Below are 25,053 nucleotides of genomic sequence, written 5' to 3' on the forward strand. Positions count from 1 at the left end.
CCAGAAATGCTCATTGTCAGCACTTCTGTGGAACTAATGTTACTTTCCACCAAAAGCCCAAACCAATATGTAGTCCAGGGCTAGTTGCATGTAGGCATTTATTGCTTTATTATTGAGCTGTTGTGAATGGGACAAATCACAGTGCAATCATCAGTAGCAATTTCCATGTGTGACCACTGAAATAATTGGAGATGATTGAGGTAGGTCGCAGCCCTACCAAGTTCATGTAGTCGAGATCTCCAGCAACTACAAACATCTCCCATTGTGATGAGCTGGTGAAAAGTTTTTCTCTTGATTCATATTGATTATGATTTAAAAGACTCCTTGACAGCCAAGTGCAGAGAAGGGCAATCACCCTCAATTCACCTCTGCAGTTCTGCTCCTTTGTTCCTACATAGAACAAAGCCACAATGAGATCTCTGAAAAAAATAGTGTTATTCAATTGAATTTCCAGGCCATAATTCCATCAATATGACTGCATTAGACTGTTACTTGACTTGCCCGTTGTGAGCTCTCTGAATTTTGGTACATCCCCTGATATAAATCACAAGGATTTAGCAAAGTTACTCTGAACACTTCAGGATTAACAAGTCAATTAAGAAAGAACTTTAGCACTATCCACATCTGTGGAACATCACGGTTTTAAGTACGTTTGAAGTCTGATCACACCTGTGGTGTAAACAAATTAGTCAACTCAATCCAGGACTGCGGTGTTTAGGAAAGAATTAGCAAGACTCACTGGATTCTGGTCATAATGTTTGTGCTGCACACACAAGCCTTCTAGAGTTTTCCAATCCAGAGGATCCTGACACAAGCCCTAATGTCAGGTGTCTTCAGGAGCCTTCCCCCCCTGGGGTCAACTGAGGAGAGAGCAGGAAGAAGATTTGTTATCAGCCTCTCATATTATTGATTCTGCAATATCTTCAGGATCTCAGTTACAGCTTGTCGGGGTGGGGTTGTGGTTGGGGAGAGCGCAGTGGTGATGGTAATGATTGTTTGAGGTGTAGAGACCATCGTCATGCTCACATGCCAAGACCTAGTGAGACTTTAAGGCAATATTCGAATGGGGTCTCCTCTCGCCTCTTTGTTGAGCCTTAGAACTCCAGGTGATGTGAAGTGGAAAACGATGCCAAACCTCTCCCAAAGTGGCATTTGCAGACTGATGGACAAATTTTTCTCTTAACCTGAGGAGATGTAGCCAAATGTAGGTCTTTTACTCCACACCAGTATGCAGTGGCTGGCTTAATTACACAGTGGCATCACTGCTGCTGGATTGCAGATCAGAGATTCAGGCAGAGTATTCAGTGCTGTAACAAACACTATTGGAAGTAACTTTCTTTGGAAAACCAAGCCCTCATTTGCCAGTAACAGGTGGATGTAAAAGATCCCATGGCACAAGCAGAGCAGGGGAGCTCTCCTTGGCATGTTGGCCAATAGTTAACCTTCCACCAGCTTCATGACAAAAGCAAATTAGCAGGCCACTATCACGTTTCAGTTTGTGGGGCCTTGCGGTGTATTAGTCGACATTTAGAAAACGCCAGTGTCAATGTTTTAAGTCCTCCAATCACCTGCCAGCCTGTGCTCCTCCCCCTCCACCCAACCTCCTTGTTCTGGCTTCCTTCCCAGTCCTGATGAAGGGCCTTGACTCAAAACGTCAACTGCTTATTTCCCTCCATAGATGCTGCCTGACCTGCTGAGTTCCTCCAGCACTTTTGTGTGCATCACTGCCTTATGCTTGGGGATGTTCTGAAGTTGAGGGAAGCGCTGTTGCTTTGTTTGCTTCCTATATAACAAATGAATGAAGTTGCTATGTTAAAACCAGCTGATTGCAATCTTCCTTCTGGTTCACCCTCTTTTGTCAAATCTCCACTGAGTGATTGCACTTCCTTTCTCTGGTAGGTTGTGGACATGGATCAGAAGTTAAACACCATCACAGATATGCTGCACCGATTGGTTGCCAACCAGGAGGGACATTCAAACTCACAGGCTCAGCATCCGCCGCAGGGAACCGTTTTACAAGCCGTTGCCTCGAGACACAGCTCTCTACCCAGCTACGAGCAGCTCACCGTACATCAAGACAACATGGCTTGATCTTCAATCCTCTGCTGTTTCAAGTTCAGCTACGTCCACAAGATTGCAAGAGACCATTTGGATGTTGTATGATAAGCCTCAAGGTTATACACATAACTGGCACAAGCCTTGAGGAGCTGGCAATGCACTGAAAAAGTGTGTGAAACTTGAAACCAGCCACAATTAGACTCTGTCTGCCTTCTTGACGCAAATGTCCCTTCTGATTCTGGTTTATGGATCCCATCGGTTTTGCTGAAAGTTCTTCGTCACATTCTCCGAGAGCCTCAGACATTTCCCAAGCACATTTCAAACACTCCTCCAGTCGCTTATTCAGGAAAAAATGAAGGCAATACTTGGACTGTCTGTAAGACTGGAGGAAAAGACTGGTAGCATACAATGTTAAGACAAATTGTAATCCTTTTTAGAATAGATTTGTTTTAAATGCAAAAATCAAAATATTGTATGATTGCTGAAAGATGTATGAACACTAACTCAGTGTCACTGCAATCTTCCCCAGACTGCTCAGTGACAGCATCAGATATATCTAACTGTGAAAATTCCGTCTCTTTTGTCCATTCTGCTGTGCAGGTGTACTAAGCACAGGAGTAATGCACAGTCAATTTACGTCACAAGTAAATTTCCCAGAGCCCAGAGGGTTGATATGTATCTGTAACTTTTCAGAAACGTTTATCCCAGTTCATTCCAGGTAGGCCAGGTAGCTGTTTTGTTTTCAGCACCATAAAGGGATATGTATGTTCTAACTAAGGCTGCACTAATCCATATTTCACTTGGATTATTGTGCTTAGTTTCACTTCCCTATTTTATTTTTGAATGTCTTCAGGCATGTCGGTTGCTATCTCTGGAGCCGCACTTCTCCTTTTAGCTGGACTAGTAGACCATCCCCCAGATCGTAAGTACAACCAGAGACTAATTTACAAGTGATTTGTTAGTCCTAGAGCCTGTTTGGTTTTTCTCATCTCCCTTTGTGGAGATCCTCAACTTTCCTCAAGAAGTAAAATGGTTTTATATTTCCACAATCACTGCAGGCATGATTTCAAGGAAATTCACTTTGGGGATTTCTGACATGTGATTTCCAAATGTCCTTATGACGTAGAAGGAGGTCATTTCAGCCCTCTGAGATTGTACTGCTTCATAGGGTTCACCTTCTCGTCCCCAACTTAATTTTTCCTGCAACCCATTCTCCCCAGATACTCATCAACTCCCCTCAGATTCTACCACGCATCTACACACTTGGTGCAACCAGTTAACCAACCAACCCACATGTCTTTGGGACGTGGGAGGAAACCAGAGCACTCGGAGGAAACTCACTGCATCACAGGAAGCCCTTACAATGGGATGGGAAACAAATGATAGTGAAGCGGTAGCCCACTTTAAATGTGTACCAGATTTTATTTCCATGTACAAGTGATGTGAAGATGCCAACTGTCTGCCTACCAGGGCACAATATTATGCCCTCTCTTGCCTTTCTGCAGCTGATTTTTACAACCGTAATGAAACTGTTATCAGCCACAGTGACGGAAAAGTACACAGTGTCCCAAACTATTGATTCCAAAAGACCTATCAACTCAGCGGTTGGTCCCATAACATGCTGGGTTGAAATTTAACCTGCCTTTGTGAAATGCTGGCTATCCAAGTCTGGGATCAACCTATTAGGTCATTCAGGAACCAAAGACCCATGAGTCTATTTGTCAATTGCTAATATAGTCTGTGACTACAAGCTACTGGAATTACTGTTGCTCTGTGGCGGCAGCTAATCAGAAGATTAGTTGAGTGATACAGAGCAAACAGCTCCAGCTGTCCCAGAAGATAAAATTCATTCATAATGGGGTGCGCTCTAAACCACAGTCAGACCCAGAAGAAATCCCATCACTTTGAAATCAATTGAAAGGAAATTGAGTGGGATGTTGAAGTGATGGGCTTAGCATTGAGCACTTGTAGAGCCATGTCCTACAAAGGTACGAACCAAAGGCTCGGAAGTGCAATTAACTTAGAGTCTGTATTTGGCCAATATTGACATAATGGGTCAAATGATTTCCATAAGTGGTGTAAACTTGTATGATTTGCTGAGTGGGTAGAAATCCAAAGTTGCCCATTTTGTGCCTTTCTCCCTCCCCAATTGAACTTTTTACACATTGCATTTAGGAATTTTGGCAATAAGTCTGTAGAAAGAGCTAATGTAAATCTCAGCTAACTTGAATAAGGTCAGCAGTAAGCGAGCCCAAGAATTTTACTTTGGCACCCTGAAGCAAGGCGAGAGTCAAAAAGTCAGTCACAGTTCCAAACAACCACAGTCACATGGAGATTTAACAACATCAAGACTGGGACTAACTGGGATGCATTGCGTGGTTACCTTCCCTGTTAAAACTTACAGCAAGGCTTGCTTCCTGTGTCACGGTGCAATGCTGACAGAGTATTCCTTGGAAACCACTCCCCCGGTTTCGATGACCCCTGCTACTTCTGGCAAGTGGCAGGCGTGTGAAACATTTACCAAATTGGCAGCTCCATCCCAGTCGGATGCAAATGAAGGAACGAGACAATTTTCATCATCTGTGCTTTTGCAACACTAGGTGCTGGGAACACAGGAGTATACCTGGGATTCAGAGCATCACGGACCATAATTCTACCAACAAAAATTCCTACTGACCGGGGCCAAATGACTCAAATTATGTTGAATTGGAATCCAATCCTAATCCCTCAAGAGTTTTGAGGATTATATTTTTAGCCACAAGAGCTATAAATGTCATTATTAGGCAATACTTTCTGATATCCTTTTCCTTTCCTGGAGGAATCCTGCAATATCCCTTCATTTTACTACCTTATCACTTTATTTGTCCTGCCCCTGTTCCCCCCACCCCCATATTATGACTCATCCTCCAGTTCACTGAAGATTTTAATTACATTGCTATGATTGAAGTGAGTATTTCATCTACCCAACACCCTCACAGCCCTCCACAAATTGACAGCAAGAGAGAGAGAGAGAAAGATGCATTCACAGTGGAAGAACAAAATATTCAAACAAACTAGTCCTGGAAGTCAAACCTGAATGGTCCCTCCATAGAGTTGATTCAGGTGTGCTATCTTTTTGAGAAATGGAAGTGGACCCTGTGTAACATGAAAACGGAGCCTTTGTGTCAACAATAAACACAGTTCAAAGGATTTGCAATAGAGGAAACCGATGATAGAGAAATTCAATGAAGTCCAGTACATCTCAAATTTATAAATGATGCCATGATTATTGCACAAAGCACTGTAACTAATCATTTTCTTTTTAAGGATGAAGTCACTTGGTGCCTGCCAAGAATATTGATGCTGTATAGAAGGATCTGTTTGCAATTGACATACTACTGAAGCTTACATGTCAAGCTACAAAATGATTGAAGAGTTCTTTTATGTATATGTAAAAAAAACATAGAATATATATTGTAGATTTTCTACTGATATAAACAACCTGGGGTTTCTTGTAATTTTTATAAATTCTCCTCATCAAGTGAGATTGACTCAGTTACACCCGTTACTTTAATAATGACCAGTGGGACGGCAGATTCCTTCCTTGTCACTTGCCCGTTTTCCTCTCTTCCTTCTGCTTTCTACCCTCCTTCAACCTTCTTCTTTCAGCCTCGATTCATTCCTGTCTTCCTCTAAGAACTTCCCTCATTTTATTCATTCACAAGATGTGGGCAAGGCCAGTACTTATTGCCCTTTCCTTTATATACTTAAAGGTGGTGGTGATGAACCATCTTCTTGAAGCACAGCTGCTTTCCTTCCTTCAACCTCTTTTATTTCCTTCCTCACTTTATGTTTTCCTTTCCACCATCTTATTTCTTTACATCTTTCTGTCTTTTTACTCTTTCCCAATTCTTCCCTTCCTCTTTCCATTCCCATCCTGCTTCAACCTTTCTCTTTCCACTCTACTATCTGCTCACCTACTCGGTTCCCTTTCCTCACCTCCTCCCTTCTTCCCACCCACTGTCTCATCCTTTGGCTCTCTCACTGACTTTCTCTGCTGAGTAGACTAAGATTTCGGTGATTTGTTAGGCTTTTTTTCCTTCATTTCAATCCAATGCAAACTTGCTGCTCAGAAACCCACAAATGAAGCAAATTATCTGGGACTCAGGCTGTGATTTATAAGCTCAATTTTATAATGATGCTTTCTTTTTTAATTCAAATATTGTGTGTAAATTTGAAGAAGCCAATTTGGTATCATGCCTCAAATAAAAGAAAAAGCTCTGTTAAATGTGGCCTGGTCTTAAATGACACTTGTCTTGATGCAACACATAAAATCCTGTGAATCTGAGGCCCTCGTGCGCATTTAGCAGAGTTAAACTCTTTTTTTTAACAGATTTACTGATCATTGTCTATTTTTATATTTAATTAGCAGGATTTAGGAAATATTGTTAATCACACTTATTCCCAAATTAAATCTTAATTGTTTTTGTAGAAAAGGTTCCCATTCATTAGTTTGCTTTAAGTCAATCAATTTTGGTCTCAATCTGCCTTTCGACCTTCCCGCACCCATCCCCACCTTTCTGTCACTGAAGTCAGTGGAAGGGTAAAATTGTACAGAGTGTACAATGGGCACCAGATCTCATTCCATCAGTTGTTCCATTTGGTGGTTAAGGTTAAAGTTATTCAAGAGTGTCACAGTGCAGATAGTAGATTGCATGGTTTTTAGGTCTGCAAGCATTTTACTCAGTAACAGATGACAGACACTATTATTCAGTAGCAAAGCACTGACCATATATTAGTAATACAGTAAAGTGAGTACAATGTATTCCTTAGCATAGTACAGTTTATTATTCAGTATCATGGTAAGACAGTATTAATCAGTGCCACTATTCAAATGCTATTGTCCAGTATCACAGTATATAAACTGTGTGTCTCTGTTACAATAACTAGTGTCATGGGATTCATGTGCCTCTGTCACAGCATCAATGCAGCACTTCTGTTATAACACTGAGCAACATAATTTTTGCACTGGAGAATGAGTATCTCAATATGACACTGAATTAAGTGATGGTATGCCAATACAGAGTAAAGGTAGTATGACATGAACAGCTTCTGTTCAATGGTGCTGAGTAGAAGTATTGGAGGTGAGATAGTATGTGTTGGTGGAAATGTTGTGATACTGAGTTACACAGTGATCAGGACTATCATACTGAGTGACATCCACACACACCCCTGAGATACTTAGCTATTTTGCACCTACAGTCACTGTTGAAGTCACTTGAGCATGTATCTAATTTGTGTCCTGTTTCTGTTCAACAAGTTTGGTTTCCATACATCAAACATGTGCCACTACACACTTGCTCTGGATCAGTGAATGGCAAGTGACTTTATATTTGTGCTTTATAGTGATCTTTGTTTTAATCAAAGTATCGTTAATTTAAATCAATACATTTGCTGTCTGCTGTGAACAAGCACAGGTGTCAAACCTATGGTTCTGTTTATTGGGATAGTATTATATTTTCTTATCCAACATACATTTTCTCTCCTCTCTCCCCGGCTACCCCCTCCCCCAGCCACTCCCTGCCAAACTCATGCACACTTTTCATTTTGTTCTTGATCAGCTATTGTTCATGTAAATCCTCCCCATATATTTTATGAGTGCCTTCAGTCTAAAGGAACAGATGGTGTCCTGTTCTGTCTTCTGAAGCGATTTGCAACCTACATTCCATCACTTGATGCTGACAGATAACTGAGTTATACAGCACACGACCATCTGGTGTATGACACATCTTATGTCTTCCAGACAATACTCCATCAAACCTTCTCAGGGGAGAGGTTAGTCTCTATGGTGACGGCAGCATGTGCAGCTCCAGGCCTTATTCAGGCACAAGCCATCTCGCTCCTTCCCTTTTCTTCCTTTGCCATTGTTGTCGGTAGGTTCTTAGCTGCATGGCTACTCAGCTGCTGACAATATCCGCGAAGGTTTTGTCCTTGGTCCGGTTGCCATTGTCTGCAAACTTTACTCCATTATTTATATTTTCAATATCCAATGGCTGACTGGAGCATCTGCTCTGGCTTGACGCAGCAAGTTCACTTTAGCTCCTGGGTCTTGACCACTCTTGCTTCTTGACATGCTTCAGCTAGTGCTTTGAATGACTCTGTTTGCGGCAAGCTTCGATCTTCCTTTATTTTTTTTGTCTGAGCTTTGCTGATATTGTTCCTCCTCCTGTGTTATCACTGGCAGAGTTTTGTTAAAGTTACAGATGGGAGGATTCTTCTAAACTCTTCTTCTTCGGTGCATCTTTAGCACTACCATTAAAAAGCACTTGCAACGTGTTTTCCAATTTGTAGGCTTGCTCTCTGTTATTTTAATTCTCTTGCTCTTTCTTGTTTTGTTTTTTTTTCCTACTAAACAGGGCACCTTCCTTTTCCCCCTCTTCAATGATGTAAAAAATGCCCTGGATCATTGTGGGACTGAACAGAGTGTGTTCATAGGCTTTGGAGGTTTATGAGGTTTGGTATCTTCTGGATTTTGTATGATGCCACTGAATTAAATAATAGACAGGTATGGCTGGTGAATGGACAAGAACTATAGTGAAGCAAGCTGCTTGCATTGAGGTGTTACAGAACATCCACTTCTCTCCTTCCTTTGGTGTGGTTCTTTTAAATAATTCAAACAAATCACATAATGTTATAAATTAGTGGTACTCCCTCCATTTCTCATCTTCCTTTCTTTTTCCTTCTGTCCTAGGTGTAATGGGCCCTCAGTACATCAGTCAAATGTGAGCAGGTCACTTAGGGTATGTCCAAAATTGTTTTGCCAGCAGAAATATGAAAACCTAGCCAGTGCTATCAAGACCCAAAAAAAATGCACTTTCCAACAACGTCAGTTAAGGTGAGGGTATTTCCCCATAACAACTGGTGAGAAGAGCAGGTTTTGGAAGCAAACTTGAGGTTGCCACATTCCACAGGTGGAATATACTAGGCTGTTCTTGTCAAAGATAAATTCACTCATTACTCATCATGTGCTTTCAGGATGAAAGACAGCACTGTTTGCGGAATATAGCTTATTGCCATCTTCTGCACCAAAAATATGTTATGGGTCGGATACAAAGTAAAACGTCTTGGTGCCTCACACCAACTCTCTGCCATAAGTCAGTTCCTAGAAAGAGCACTGCTCACCACATCAATGTTCCTTCTCCGTTTCACGTGGCAGTCATTTTTACAGCTAAGTTTGCTCAGTGTGCCCATATTAAGTCAGATTTGGATCTCATCATGCTGCATCCTCACTAACGATTTACTACGCGCCAGATGTTCATCTCTTTGGTTCGTGCTTGGTTCAAAACCAAGCCGCCATGTGGAAAGCACAGTGTAGCAATGGGCTTACTCAACTCCACAATTTCTTGGTAATTTTAGGAGTAATTTTACTTTTTTTTAAATAAATCCTCCCTCCCCCCCACCCCACTCTGAAAAAAATGCCCAGCTCCCTTGCTTTCTAGAACTAGCCTTGGACTGCAGAAGAATGATCCAATGAACTGTTCTTTAATTCCCTCCCCCATCCCCTCTGCATGTTTTCCATTCTGATGAATTGACTGAGAATAATTTATAGCTGAGCATTTGGACTCAGTGTTCTGGCAGTACCTTGTTAATAAACTAAAACCACACATGTTATCCTCATGGCTCAGTAAGTTCAGTCAGAGAGCTATATTAACACTCCCCTCGTTCATTACTAATCTTTGCTGAGTTAGCTAAAGTCAGCCAGGATAACAATAGAGGATATGGGATTGTTCTCACTGAGCCTGGGTTAGGGAGAGGAACACCAGCCAAGATTCTCATTCATAACTGCAATCCAGAGAGCCTGCTGCAATTCATCCTTTCTACACATTGGAAGGCAGCAGCATTAGACTTGCCTGTGATACTTCCAGCAGTCATTAGGTTTGCCAGTAATCACTGTCACAACCTGTGAACACATGTCAGAGATGTTTTGACCACTTTCCCATACGAGGAATTTGGAAAAGCAAACTAGATCGTACAAATAAAAAAGGTCTGACAGTAAATAACTGAGATGCAAATAATTATGTTATTTTTTCATCAGTGATAGCAATTCAGAAAGTGAGGTTTACATTTACATAGAACTTTTCATGAGCTCTCAACATCCACAGTGCAGTGAGATCAGTTTACTGGATATTGGTTAAGGGGTAAATATCGGAGAATTCCTCTCGTCTTCTTCAAAAAATTGCAATGCAATCTTTAATATACACTTAAGCAAACGGCAGTTCAGCTGAACGATGGCACCTCCAAGTGTGCAGCACTCCCTTGGTACTGCACTGGTTGTCTGTCTGGATTTTGTGCAAGTCTTTGAAGCGAAACTTGAACCTTACAGAGTACAGTCATTGAGCCACAACTGACATCTAATCAATCCAATGGTTATGCACTTCACTGAAAGGTTTTTGATCTTGTTCTGATTGTGAACAGGCATGAATACAGTGAGCTATCTGCCATCTAATGTTTAACTTAGCTTCTCTGATGGAAAATACAACCAAGGTAGGAAGGTCCCAGGAAAGATAGGCTCCCAAAAGAAAAATGCAATAAAGTTATAATGAAGATATCTTAAGCAGTAGTACAAAAATTGTGCAAGTGATTCAGTGATCCATTTTACACATTGCCTAATTTTCTTTTCCATACACTTTGCATTTTGTGACCAACAAATTTCACACCTGGTTTGTTTGAGATGGGCAAAGTAAACTGCTGAAGTGAGATAGCTTAATGTAGTCATTATTTTTATGTTAGTGCACAGAGATAAATTGTATTAAATGAATCTGATCAACATGCTTTGTTCAACCATTTTAATGTAGAAGAAAGTGAGTCAATCCAAACCTCTACTCTGGTGTTACTTACGCCTTTCAGAAAGATTGAAGAACACAAAGGGAAAAGATGTAACCCTGGTCACAATGGAGCTTCACTGTTACATTCAGAGGCTGAGGACATAAGTAGGAGGCAGAATGAACCAACCCCAGCAAAGGTAAGATGTGCAGACCATTACAGGAGTGGTTGACACCATGTCTATGACAGACCTGATCTTCTAGTACTTGCAAGAAAATAGTGGGGAGCATGTTCCAGAGATGAAGGGAACTATGAAGGGAAATCTGACCAGAGGTCCAAAATTGCAGTGAGGAAGTACACATTATACATGTACATAGAAAGAGGGTAAATGTACAGATGCAGAGTACTTCAAGGTCTTGTGGTTCTACTTGTAACCTACACCCATTTGGAATGTGAGTCTGAATGGAGTAAGATGAGAGTTTTCCATCTAATTTGTCTCAAATGTACCGGGTGGGGATGGAATCGATTAGTAAGTGTAATCCAGCAACCTCTTTCTGAGTAATATTATATACTTGCAATTGGTGCCTGAGAAGATTGCTGTGTACCTTATAAAATTAACCAGATCAAATCTGTTAAATATCACCGGTTTAGTAAAAACAGCAGGTGAACACATTCTGTGCTTTCATCAAAAGAAACCACAATATTTTAAAATCTTCAGTTATTTCCTCTCCCTGTCATTGGAAAATTAAGATAAAGTTTTGCAGGTTAGCCAAACATTCTCATACAGGTCCTGAAAGCCTGTTACTGTCCAAAGCATTTACCTTAAAATAAGCCAAAGGATCAGGTAATTTACTCCACTTACCCTTAATGTACTGTACACTTATGTCAACACAGTCCCAACATACCATGAACACTTCTTTATAGCTCTTTAGAATTGCATTAATTGCATTTTAATGAACCAGTTTCATTTAAGCTCCTTCTGTTATTCTTGGCTGCTGGGAGGCTGTCCCTCAGGGAACAAATGTATTGGCCCATCTGCTGGTTGAGATTAGAGACTGTGAACACTGTACGATCAAAGTGCTTTGCGGTGGCTGCACTCTGCACTTAGCTATTCCACAGCAGTCATTTGAGGCATTTACTCTATTCAATTTTCATTTGTCCTGCAATAAGAGGAAGGACTCCATAACACCAGCCAAAATATGCAGAGCGTTTTACATAAATCACCCACCCCTCAGATATAAGATCCAGATTGTGAGCGGAACAGTCTAAATTTGGCAACTTCATGAGAGAAATATTGTCTTTCTGAAGCATAAAAGTCTTACATGTCTTGGTAATTGTGGGGACATTAACCGTTGCTCACTCTTGCCTCTGTCAGAAGGTTGTGGGTTCAAGTCTCTCCCCAGAAACATGGGACCATCCAACCTGATGAACTAGGGAAAGACAAATGGAATAATGCAGTACCGAAATAATGCCATCTTTTACCCAAGGTGTGGAATCTAGGCCGTGTCTGTTCTTTCAGGTGGATGTATAAAAATGGTCTGGTATCATTTTGAATAACTGTTACGTCCAATGTAGATTCAATATCTATTCTTCAACCAACATTGCTAGAATATGGGACCATCAACACATTATTGATCTGGATCCTCACTGAGTGCAAATTGGCCGTCATGTTTTCCACAACAGCAACTAGAATTCAGAATTACCAGCTTCGAATCATCGTAAACTCTTTTCCACGAATTCCTGAATGATTCTGAGAGCAGCATAATAAATGTGAAATACTTGTGCTAATAGACAAGGTTAAATGTCACCTTAAAGCATGGAAAAAGAAGTGAAATTGAAACTGGTCGGAATCAACTGAAATCCCCACAACTCAATTCTGCAGAGCCAAGTCCAGACATGAGGTTCAGCACTACAGTCATCACAGATAATGACTTCTGTGTGTTCCTGTTCCAAGCGCTTTGTGCAGCTGTTTTAAAAGAGGTGTATCATTGTCTTGATAATGTATGATACTCACACATTACAGCACGTGGGTTGGTGCTCTGCAGAAAGTGTGCTATTGTTTGGTGCCTTTGGGAGACATCATCAGATTTGCATCCCAGAAGATGAAGCACAGTGAGTCAAGAAATGAACAAATTAAGAATAACTCAGAAGAACTCAGTGTTGAAGTGTATGTTTAACTAAGGAGGGTGGTTTCTCATGATTGTTGCATTATATCAACAAGCAGAATTCCATCATCCCTCAATGTGAATTTCTGTTAAATAAAAAGAGATCACCTTCATTGCTCTACCCTTACGGTGGATGATAGCAAGAGGGATATGATACCACCCACCCTGTCTGGTACCAGTCACAAAGGGTGCTCCTACGTTCTGCCTGGCTTAGCCTGAATCCATCTTATTTATATGGGCTAGATGGTCCTTGAACAAGGCCCCATTTTTTTTCTGACTGGGCCTAACAGCTAGAGGTGAGAAAGGAAAGACTTGGAGTCACAGATTTATACAGCACAGAAACAGGCCCTTCAACCCATCTCACCAGGGCTCTCTGTGCCAACGGAACTCGAAAACGAAGCCTTCAACCTGTTATGTATAAATGGGAGCCCAAGAGACTCCAAACCTGACCCTCTTCAACCCCACCTTTGGAAGTAACTGCTTGCCTTTTGTATGGCTCCAGCAGATGGCATCTATATGTCACTTAGATCCTCAGGTTTGGGCAAATCAACTGGCCTCAGATAAGACCAGGGAATGCTGGAAATGCTCCACGATTCGGGCAGCAGCTGTGGAGAGAGCTGAGGTGACTTCACTCAGAATTTTCATCAGATCCGGTAAAAGGTCATCAGTCTGAAATATTAAATGTTTCTCTTTCCACAGGTGCTGCCTGACCTGTTGAGTGTTTCCAGCATTTTCTGTTTTTATTTCAAATTTCCAGCATTTGCAGGGTTTTCTTTTTTTGCTTTTTGACCACTGATGTAAGAGCCATTTCTTCTGGCTTTCCTACAACGTAACCCACTTGCCATTCGGTCAGGAAAACAAAATGGTGCAGTTTTGTCCTCCTCCCTTGATTTGCATGGGAAGGCTGTTTAAATAGGTGCTACCCCAGGAGTAGGAAATGTTGATGGGACAGAGCCTTGGGGTGACAAGGCCCCACAGTGGCACAACTAGTAGAGCCACTGCCTCACAGCACCAGAGGCATGGGTTCAATCCTGATCCCAGGTGCTGTCTGTGTGGACTTTGCACGTTCTCCCTGTGATTGCATAAGATGTTCCGGTTCCCTCCCACATCCCAAAGATGTGGTGGTAGGTTGATCAGTTACTGCAAACTGCCCAAGAGTCGGGTGACAGAAGAAATGTTGGGGGGGGGGGGGGTTTGATGAGCAAGTGAAAGAAAATAGATTGCAGGGAAGTAAATGGGGGAATGAGATGGAAGGGAGCATCCAGAGAGCCAGCATGAATGGGCTGAATGGCTTCCTTCCATGTCGTAAGACAAAATGAACCTTTTTCTACCCTTCTGATTAGTGTCTGGGTAACTCTGAGACCCCGGGGGTACCAGGCAGTGGCCAAAATACGCTTACAAGCAGTTAATTCCTAATCTTAGCCGGGCCATGGGAGGGGAGCAATGAATGGGAATTCCCAATGAAGTGGGAAGGGTGAGCCGAGTCAGGTAATTCTGTCCATTCCCACCTGAGGAACAGAGAGAAGACCAGAGAGAATGGGAAGATTGGTGCTTATTAGTTGGGCCCCGGGAGGGATCACAGTCTGTTGCTCGTAGTGTGTGGGTGAGGGACTTCACACTGCCGACTATCTCAGCTGCCGACCCCACACCACGCTGAGGGTGTCGCCTATCCTGAGAGACAGACGTCATGTTAGTACAGAATATCAGAGTGGCAAGGTAGAAGGAGGCGATACATTACTTTCTTACTTAGAATCAACAGAAAGAACAAAGAATCTAATCACCTCCAGTGATTACTCCAAACTGTTTCTCCTCACCTTCTCTGCCAAAGTCGCGATGATTTTGGAAACCTCTGTAGCATCTCTTCTCAGCCTGGTAAGGAGGACAATCCCAGTTGCTCCATTCTCTTCAGGTCACTGGCCGTCCTGATAACCACCTCTGCACTCTTTCTAAGGCTGAGCAATCTTCTTCAAGCACAGCCTCCAAAAATAAATACAGGTAGTTCTGCTGTAACGTCTCGAAGAAACCTTGCGTTACAGAAAGCTGCCTTACAGCAGAACAGGCCGCAGTTGCTTTTGAAGCACAGATTTAAACGGGTTTTCCAAATCGCGAATGCACTATATCCAATGCGACCGGTGTAGTGCAAATAGTGTTCTCTCATCCGTCAGTCGTATTATAACCAATCCACGTCATGGAAACACGTGTTATACCTGTTGAAGACCAGCAGATACCTGACCAGTATTTTATACATAGCGTTGTAGCCTCTGTTTATAGGCTGGGGATGCCATGTGCATTTTTAACAGTCTATTCACCTTATCCTGCCATCTTTAAAGATTGGTCCAACAGTCCCTCTACAATTTAGGGAACTGATGGCTTGCACTGTGAAGGGAATTAATCCCTCTGAGTTCCATGTCCTTTGCCTTGTGCCTCAGATTCTACACCAAGCCCACAGTGGAACCAGGCCCATTGACAGCAGGAGTAAGCTGCAGGTCAGTGGACCTTATAGAGCAGCTCAGTGCAAGTCCTGGAGTAGTCACAGAATCTCAGATGACATGCCCCCAAACTACTGACAGGATACAGTGGGCATGGCTGAGAGATGGACCTCGCCTCCGTCAAGATGTCTGATGTCCTGTGAATGGGACAGAAACTGGTCCAGATTGGGTTTTAGTCGAATTACACCCACCACATCAGGGATAACAAAAATAAACTGTGCATGTTGGAAAATAGAGAAAAAGTTGTCGTAAAGTTGTACACAGAATATTTGAAGTAAATGTTAAAAATGATTTGACCATTTATTTTAACTTGTGTCTCGAGTTAAGTCCTGTCCCCTCTTTATGGTAGAGTCTGTGGCTGCGTTTCTCCTGTACACCTGGACAGATATGGCTGTGCTTTGTCCCAACATCAGCTCTGCCTAACTAAACATCCCAGGCCAGCAACAAAGCTTTCAATGGGGCTGCTTGTATGGCCAGTGACCTTAGGCTGACCTTGAGTTGTGAGTTAAGGATCAGGTTACAAGAGCTCATCTATCCATCTGCATGCAGCCTTTAAGCTTCAAAAGGAAAACACAGCACATCTTTAACAGGTGAAAGCCAGCGTATCTTCACTGAAAGAAATTAGTGACCTCTTCTGCACTTAGCTGTCACAATAATGTGCACAGGCTCCTTATTTCAGGGAGACACCTGTTCCACCATCATGTCTGCTATAACTACGAAAATAAACTCAAAACAATGATTGAACAGCTAAGTCCTGAAAACACTGGGAGATGTTAGTCTACTCACTGGGTTAATTCTTTAGTTAAGGTAATAGGCAGAGGAATCTGATACAAATTTGGGAAAAAAGATGAATCTGATTAAACTCTCAACACATTACGTGGGGAACTCAACAAAAGAGTTAAACGCATGTTATTGACTCTGCCACCACCCTTATCCTGGTCCTCCCCGGGTTACGAACACCTGACTTACGTACAACCTATATGTATGAAGGAGAACCTGGGAGATCGACAGGATGGATTTGATGTGGGTCTGCGGGCATCTTCTGCCAGGAGGGAACGGGGAAGTTCCACGTACCTTCTCTCCTCACCCCCTCAGCCCCCCCCACCCCCATCACAGCTGCAACAACGAGGGGCTGGGTGGAGCGAAGCAGACCTGGGAGCACCAAGCAGAATCACTCGCTGAGTCAGTGAGGCTGGCTGCTGGCTGCTTCCCCGCGCCTGCTCACTCTCCCATCACAGCTATTTCTGTGACCCTCTCCCGCACACCGTTGTTCATTTCTGACTTACGAACAGTTCTCAGGAACAGAACCCTGTCTGCATCTCTCTGCTCTCCTTTCCATTGGCTTACTGCTAGCTTCTCCCGGCCAATAACTCTTGCAATGTTGCATCTTTGGAACTATCTCTGGCTGCTTGTCATCATCTCCGCTGACTGCATCTCAGGTTGTGAATGGGTGTTCCCTCTCCCTTCCTCCTCATGCATTTATGCACTGTTTCATTTCCCTGTGACCAATCCATAAAGCGGGCTTGCAAGGCTGTTCCAATACTTTTATCATGAATTAGGGCAGGCATGGTAGTGTAGCGGTTAGTGTAACATTATTACAGCGCCAGCGACCTGGGTTCAATTCCAGCTGCTGTCTGTAAGGAGTTTGTACGTTCTCCGTGTGTCTGTGTGGGTTTCCTCCGGGTGCTCCAGTTTCCTCCCACATTCCAAAGACATACAGGTTAGGAAGTTGTGGGCATGCTATGTTGGCGTCGGAAGCGTGGCGACACTTGCGGGCTGCCCCCAGAACACTCTATGCAAAAGATGCATTTCGCTGTGTGTTTCAAGGTACATGTGACTAATAAAGAAATCTTATCCTGGGAAAATTGAACAGCTGAAAACGTCTGCCTCTTTTTCTGGACCATGTGCCACTTTGGATCTGGTGTGTCACACATTCCTTGATGTAGCCCAGGCCAGGTTATGTCACCCTACCTGGCGATGGCAATGAGGATCAGGTCCCGCACAAATCGGGAACTCAAGCCCAGCACTTAAGCCCTAATGCAGCACATATACCAATAAGAGAATGCAGGCATCGTTCTGTGCCGTTTCCAGTGATTCTTGTTGGGACTCCGCTGACCATTACTTTCTCCCTTATAAACCAGGCCTAGCTGCCACTAACAGGAAGTCCAAACTTAATGGGAAGCTGTAAGGACATATGTAGCAGAAGGCTTTGTTTTTGCCTGGTTAATTTTTTTTTCAGATTTTGTTCGAAATATTCTCCTGGCCACACTTCACCATTTTATGGAGTGTGTGCTGTATCTTCACATTTGTATTACTTCCATATTTCCATACAATTTAGAAAGAGGCCATTTCAGCCATTGAATCTATGCTGGCGCACAGAGCAATCTCATTCCTCCCAATTTTTCCTATAACATATTCTCCCCGCATTCCCATCAACACCCCCTGCCCTCCCAGATTCTCCCACTCACCCATACACTCGGGGCAATTTGCAGTGGCCAATTAACCCACCACTCCGCCTGTCTTTGGGATGTGGGAGGAAACCGGAGCACCAGGAGGAATTCCAAGGAGAGTGTGCAAACTCCGCACAGAGAGCATTGGAGGTCAGGACTGAACCCAGGTCACTGAAGGAGGAATAAAGGCAAAACAACAGACAGGTAAGGTTGCACCTGTGATCGATCACAAACACCCTTGTCGCTACCCAATTCAGCTGTAGCCAGAGGCTCAGATACCGTAGCAGATCTGTTGAAAGAGGAGTGGCAGAATTACGTCAATTGCTGGAAAATAACCTCCAGTACTATAAGTACACTGCCATAATGTGTAAAATCATTGCTACCGGTCTGACCTTTCCTGCTCCAAGTTTTAACAAGGATGTAGCAATTGCTCTGCAGCTCACAAATGCAACAGACAGGTGACTCATGTGTTGCCCCACAGAGCAAACAATCTTATCACTGTGACTGAAGACAACTGGCAGCTGAGTCAGGCGAGGCTGAATTCTCCAGATTTCCCAAAGAACGACATTGATCAGCTTTGCACTTCCTGCGGTAAGGAAAGAACTTGGACTTCCACAAACACTACAAGTGCTGACAGGCGAAATTAAAACAGAGAACGTTGGAAATGCTCAGTGGATCAGGCAGCATTCTTGGACCACATGAGAGGTGGTTAAAGTGTCTCCTATAGGGGATGGGCATTGTCTGACAACAGTGTGGCATGGTTGTTACTTGCCACGTATCAATCCAAGCCAGGACATTTCCCCGGTTTAGCTGTAGGTAAACACATACTGCTTCATTAGCTGGGGGATCGCGAAGAGAACTAAATGCCATGCAGTCAGCAGAAAACATCCCCACTTCTGAACCAACTGAAGGCGTTTGGGCCAATGACACTGCCCTGAGCAACTTTGGTAGTACACAGCCAGGTCGTACAGATAGACGGTCTTTTTAATGACGTTGATTAAGCCAGTACTGGGCATGACGCAAAATCTCCATTGGTGTACTGACGTGGAGTGCTGCTGAATATATTGCCACAGTTCAGAACCGAATTTGATTCAGGTTTTTCGTTCAAAGCAAGACTTCCATTTATAGAATGCCTTTTAAGCTCTTAGAAATCCCAAAGTGAATTAACCCAACAAGGTACTTATGATGAGTCATCATTGCTATAATATAGGAAACACAACAGCCAACTTGAATGCAACAAGCTCCCACAAACAACAATAGTGGCCATTTTTTAAATTTCAAAAATGAACTTTATTCATAATAAAAAATATATACAAAAGATTAAACACGGCGCAAAACATTCATGGTCAATACGTTGAGGAGTGTTAACAGAGATTCTGTTAACAAGAAATTCTGCAGATGCTGGAATCTGGAGCAACACACACAAGATGCTGGAGGAACTCAGCAGGTCAGGCAGCATCTGTGGAGGGTAATAAAGAGTCGACATTTCTGGTCGAGACCCTTCATCAGGACCAGTCTTGGTGAAGGGTCTCGACCCGAAATGTCGACTGTTCATTTCCCTCCATAGATGCTGCCTGACCTGCTGAGTTCCTCCAGCATCTGGTGTGTGTTGTTCAGGAGTCTGAACTTTTTTTTTGAAACCCTAGCACCATTGCCACTTATGTGGCCCCCTTGGGTGATACACCATTTCAATGATCAAATGATCTGTACTTTAGGGATGTTGATTGAGGAATAAACACTGGCCAGGATGCCAAGGATAACTACCCTAATCTTTGAAATAGAGCCAAGGTGACTTTTATGTCCACCTGAGAGAACAGATAAAGCCTTAGGGTAATGTGTTATCTGAAAGCCAACACCTCTAACAGTGTAGCTTTCCCTTGGTGCTCCCCTGGGCTGTCAACTAAATTTTTGAACTCCTGTCTCTGGAGTGTGACCTGAACCTTGAATCCTTGGTGCAGAGGTGAGCATGCTATAAACTGAGGCATGGCTAAAAGCAGGGTCAAAGTTTGGAGCAGATATGAACCCAGATCTCAAATGTACATCATCTCCAAAACAATAGCAACAGCATCTTGTATTTATGTGGCACCTTTAACATGGTAAAACATGCTAAGTCTTATCACAGGAGCAAAATCAAAAGTTCGATACTGAGGCAAACGAGGAGTTATTTAGGCAGACTGGCAAAGAGTTGGGTATTAAAGAGTGTCTTAAAAGAGGCGAAAAGCTGGAGAGGTTTATGAAGGGAGGTTTATGAAGGTTATAGATACTTAGATATTTATTTATTAGTCACATGTACACCGAAACACACAGTGAAATGCACCTTTTTGCATTACTGAGAATGTGCTGGAGGCAACCCCCAGGAGGCTAAAGTTATTCCAGAGTTTAGGGCATTGACAGTTGAAGGCACAACTGCCAATTGTGAAGGTGAGCTGGAGGTTAGAAATGGAACATGGGGTAGGTTATACAGTTGGAATTCCAGGGAAAGAGAAAGTTACAGATGGGATAGTGGAGACCTTTGAGTGATTTGAAAACGAGGATAAGTATTTTGAAAACCCTGTGCTTTGCAGATGTATTCACCCTGAGGTTGAAATGTTAACCTGGTCTTGAATAAGTTTTGATAATAAATATCTGTGTTAGAATATGCCATTGTATTACACTTTACATTTTCCAGGTAGTTTAATAAGGCAGACAAAAATAATGTCAGACCTTTCCTGGTGTTCTGCGAATAGGCCTTTGCATTGCTTGAAATGCAAATTCATTCATTTATCTGAGGCCTTGCTGGTTGACATCTGCACAGAAACAGAATGTATATACTTGCAGATGATGTTGTAGATGTCTGGGCTTCTGAATTGAATTTTAATTGTGCCATCTGGTATACCCGCAGTATTGTGAGGGAAGTGTATTTTAGTGTCCGTCTATTAACTGTTTGAACTGCAAGGTTTGTGAAACTGCCGAAATGTTCACAAATGAATTGCCAAGGATTTCCCGCACTTTTCATCATCAGCTTGCTCTCGCTATTTTATATCCTTGTTAAAGGAATTTTGTTAATCTGATGCTGTTGAAGATCAAAGAAGTAAGTTTAGGAGCTGCTGCTTTAAGGGAAATCTTCAGAAAGCACCTTTAAAGCAAATGTTACGCTGCCTTTCTTGATCAGCTCTTTTAATCAAATTAACTTTAAACTGGCAAAGTATGTGTTTTCCATTGAAAGGATTTTTTTCTGCTTTGCTTTTGTACCAGTATTGCATTGAGTGTATAGTCTTTTGCTTTTTGCTGAGTATACCAGTTGCAGAGTATTTCAGTGTATTTTATAATAGTTAAATAAATATTATAACTGTGGTTCATATTGGTCTTGACATACACGTAACATTAAGCTTTTTAGATTGATTGGAGACTAATTAAAGTTCAGTTTACAGTTTTACCATAATCATGATAATTGCTAATACTGGGTTTTACAGTTCAAGAACTACATCAGGAGAGCCATGAATCTGGAACAGGGAGCAGGTTATAACTATTGACAGAGGGAACCGTCTTAACAGCCGATTATAACATCCCCTACTGCAATCCCTGATGCTGCAATTTAGTTTGCACATTTTGCGACATTTTTTCCATGTAGAGAAAATGTATACAGATTGAAATGTTAAATCTGCTTTCTTTGGGTGACCTGCAAAAATAAATGAGTGTTTTTTTTGAAACAGAATATTTATTGACAACATCACATTGGCCAATGGACTGGAGGAGTGGCTCACAGTGGACTCACAGCAAACAGTTCATTGTACATCAAACAAAAGTCAATGTATTTAGAAAATAGAGTCTGTTTTAAGAAAGGAAGAAGCAGAAGCTAGAACATCTCCTCCCAAAAATGCAGGGTAACTTTCCCAGAAAAATGTAGTGAATGGAAGATGGTTACACATAAAATATGCACATACAGTCAACCTCAGGCACTCACAGCAGATTAACTGACAGGGAGGTTAACCAGCATGAATGTCCTGTCTTTTCTCTCTTAACTTCTTTCTCTGTAACTGCCTGTCTTTCCATTATGTCCAACAATTTGAATTTTAAGGAGATCAATGTGGCATTAGCTGGGAGACTGGATAAAGATGGGGATCACCCTTCACCTTAAGGAGCAGACAAACAGAAGCAATGAGCCACGTGGCCTATTCCTGCAGTAATTTCTTATGTTCTAATTTAAAACTGTGTGCTCTCTTACTTCCCATTGTCTTCCACTTATTCTGTCTCTTTCCATCCCTCTGTTCATCATCATTGTTTTCTGTGCCATCCTTTTGTCTGCTTGGTGGTCTGGTTAGTCGCCCAGATGTAGTTCGGGAGGGGACTTTGGGGGAATGGGTTAGAGGGGGAGATAACCTGCTGGTGACCTGAAGTTGGAAAGTCCAGAAGATCAGGCTCCCTCAGGTCCCGATCATTCCACCAACCTGATGGACACATCAGGACTCCATGCAGATATATCCGGAAACTGGTGCAACTTTGGACACAGTGACACAAGATGGAGACACGGGAGACACGAGAGACTGGAGATGCTGGAATCTGGAGTGGCAAACAATCTGCTGGAGGAGCTCAGCAGGTCGAGCAGCATCTGTGGGGGGAAAGGAACCGTCGATGTTTCGGGTCAAGACCCTGCATTAGGATGTGGTCAGATGCCGCTCGACTTGCTGAGTTCCTCAGGCAGATTATTTGTAGCTGGTGATATAAGATCATTAATCCACTTGAGGGTGTAAGTGGAGGCACCTTGTACAATGTAGCTCCCTCTGTTCTGTAGTGAGATGTCCACCAATATGACATGCTGAAATCTGTGGAGGATACCTCTTGAATCTGAGAATGCCACCACTTAAAGTTATTAGCTAAAACTACCGGACAGGCTATGCTAGTTGTACACTAAGTACAGTATGCTTTTATTATCAGGAGACATCATGTACTATCTCAGTTCTCCCCATTTTAAGAGCAGACACTTTTCCCAAGTTATTAATCTGTCATTTCCCTTCAAAAGTGCAACCATGTTTGAGATTCCAATCAGTTTGCTGGTTGTTCTTTGCCGGCCTTTTCTGGATTTTGCTCCAACCATGGACCCTTCCTGTATTCCAGTGGCAGAGAGCGAAGGCACAGGATTTCCCCAGCACCTACAATGAGGAACCTGCCAAAAGAACCATTGCCACGTTAGACTGGTGCAGCAACAGTGAAACAAATTCCCCTTGTTGGATTGCTTGAAATTAGTTACGTGCTTTAGTTGTTTTAAATGTTCTTATGTGTTTCCAAATGCTGGAAACATTCGTATTGTTGGCAAGTTTGACAGCAGGATAAGCAAGGCCCTGCCTGTAGTTTATCCTGCTGTGGAGGCATTATCCAGCCATTTCAGCAGCAGAGCTTGTTCCACACCCACCCGCCACCCTTGATTCACTTGTAGAGCCACTGCCTCCCAGTTCCAGTGGCCTGGGTTCAATCCTGCTGCCTGTGTGGAGTTTGCATGTCCTCCCTGTCACCCCCACGTGTTTCCCTCAGGTGCCCCGGTTTCCTCCCACATCCTAAAGACGTGTGGGCTGACAGATTAGTTGGTCTCTGTAAGTCGCCCCTAGTGTGTAGGCGAGCGACAGAATCTGGGGGGGGGGGGGGAGAGGGAGGGCTGATGGGAATGTGGGGAGAATAAGAAAGGGATCCGTGTGAGACTAATGGAAATAGGTTGATGGTCGGCATGGACCTGGTGGGCCAAAGGGCCTGCTTCCCTACTGGACGACTGTGCGATACTATCTGTGGGCACAGGGTGCTGGGCATCTGGCCATGCCAGGGTGCACAGCATGGGTCAATAACTCTGGGCCAATAGGTGGAAGGGTCAGAGGATAGGTGAAGAAGGTTCATCCAGAGGTTAGTGGTGGCCTGAAACTTACTACCCAAAGGGCAAGGGAGGGAGAAACACATCACTTTTAAGACGTGTTTGGATATGCCCTTCTCTTCAAGACCCTATGGAGCTGAGATTGGTCTGAATAAGCCCCCCTCCCCACCCCCCTACATTTAGCCACTATGGACCAAGTAGCCCAATGTAAATACATATGATTGGATAATTTCTGTTCTTTATATTTGTTTATTTCTCCGCAACTCCGTGTAGTAGCATGACCGCGTTCTCTGGATTTGAGATTAGTTGTTATGTACGATCAGCTTCACTCGAGTAATCTTGTAATAAATAGTGATTTGGTAATAAATTGCTCCGATAAAACAAAGCCAGAGCTGGAGGTGAGAGCAGAACCGGACAAGGCCATTAGCAGTATACAAGGAGCACTCATCGCCCACCACGGCGAAAGTTTTCCTCCAGTACTCTCGCAGGAGTCTACGATTCCCCGGTAAATGTATCTGCGCTGGGAAATCGGTCCCGGGCAGGCGGAGCCGGGCTCTCGCTGTCCATCGGACAAGCTGCCACGAGTTCCTTGTCACTCAGGCTTCTGCCTGGCCGCTTTGCCTGAATGAGTCCCCATTGTCTGCACTGGAGATGAATGCAAATGGGAAACAAGCTACCGCTCCCAACACCTGGGAGCGGGCAGGCAGGAGAAAAGAGAATCGGCTTCTTCCTTTTCACTGCACTGGTGGCTTAAACTGGGCTTCAGGAGGACAATAACAAAGGAAAAGTTGGTGTCGGATTCGCCCAGTTGTGGCAGTGGGGTGCACTCCAGTCACAACTTGTGTTACCAGAACGTATTTAATCTAGCAAAGAGTTGCAAGTTGCTTCACAGGAACGTTATCAACCAAAATTCGACACCCAAGACAATATTAGTGCGGGGTAACCAAGAGCTTGGTCAAAGAGATTGATTTAAGGGCGTTTTAAAGGGACGCAGAAGCAAAGAAGGTTAGGGAGTGAGTGACAGCACCAAAGTAGAGAAGTCGTTTGCCTTTATTTTACGTTTTCAAGTGATTTTGTGGCCAACAATTAAATCTCCCTACAGCAGGACGAACGGCTGACACTCGGTCTACCCAACCCCAGTCCCAATTTATTTAATTCCCGGTAGCTGTTGAAAGGGTAGGCTAACTCTTCACATTAAATAAAAACAAGAAATGCTGGGGGCGGGGGGAACTCAAGTCAGACAGTATGTGTGG

General features: G+C 43.1%; 1 protein-coding gene across 2 annotated transcripts in view; it reads left to right on the plus strand.

The window, feature by feature from the left end:
- The window catches only part of LOC127577750 (potassium voltage-gated channel subfamily KQT member 1), a 638,072-nt gene extending 635,522 nt beyond the window's left edge, over positions 1–2,550 (plus strand). For both annotated transcript variants that reach the window (XM_052029275.1, XM_052029276.1), the window contains exon 17: positions 1,900–2,550. In XM_052029275.1, the coding sequence (XP_051885235.1) occupies positions 1,900–2,091 (192 nt within the window). In that variant the 3' untranslated portion in view covers positions 2,092–2,550. The remainder of the gene's footprint in view (positions 1–1,899) is intronic.
- The last annotated feature ends 22,503 nt before the right edge of the window (positions 2,551–25,053 follow it).

Source organism: Pristis pectinata, chromosome 14 (genome assembly GCF_009764475.1).
Source record: "Pristis pectinata isolate sPriPec2 chromosome 14, sPriPec2.1.pri, whole genome shotgun sequence".
NCBI lineage: Eukaryota > Metazoa > Chordata > Chondrichthyes > Rhinopristiformes > Pristidae > Pristis > Pristis pectinata.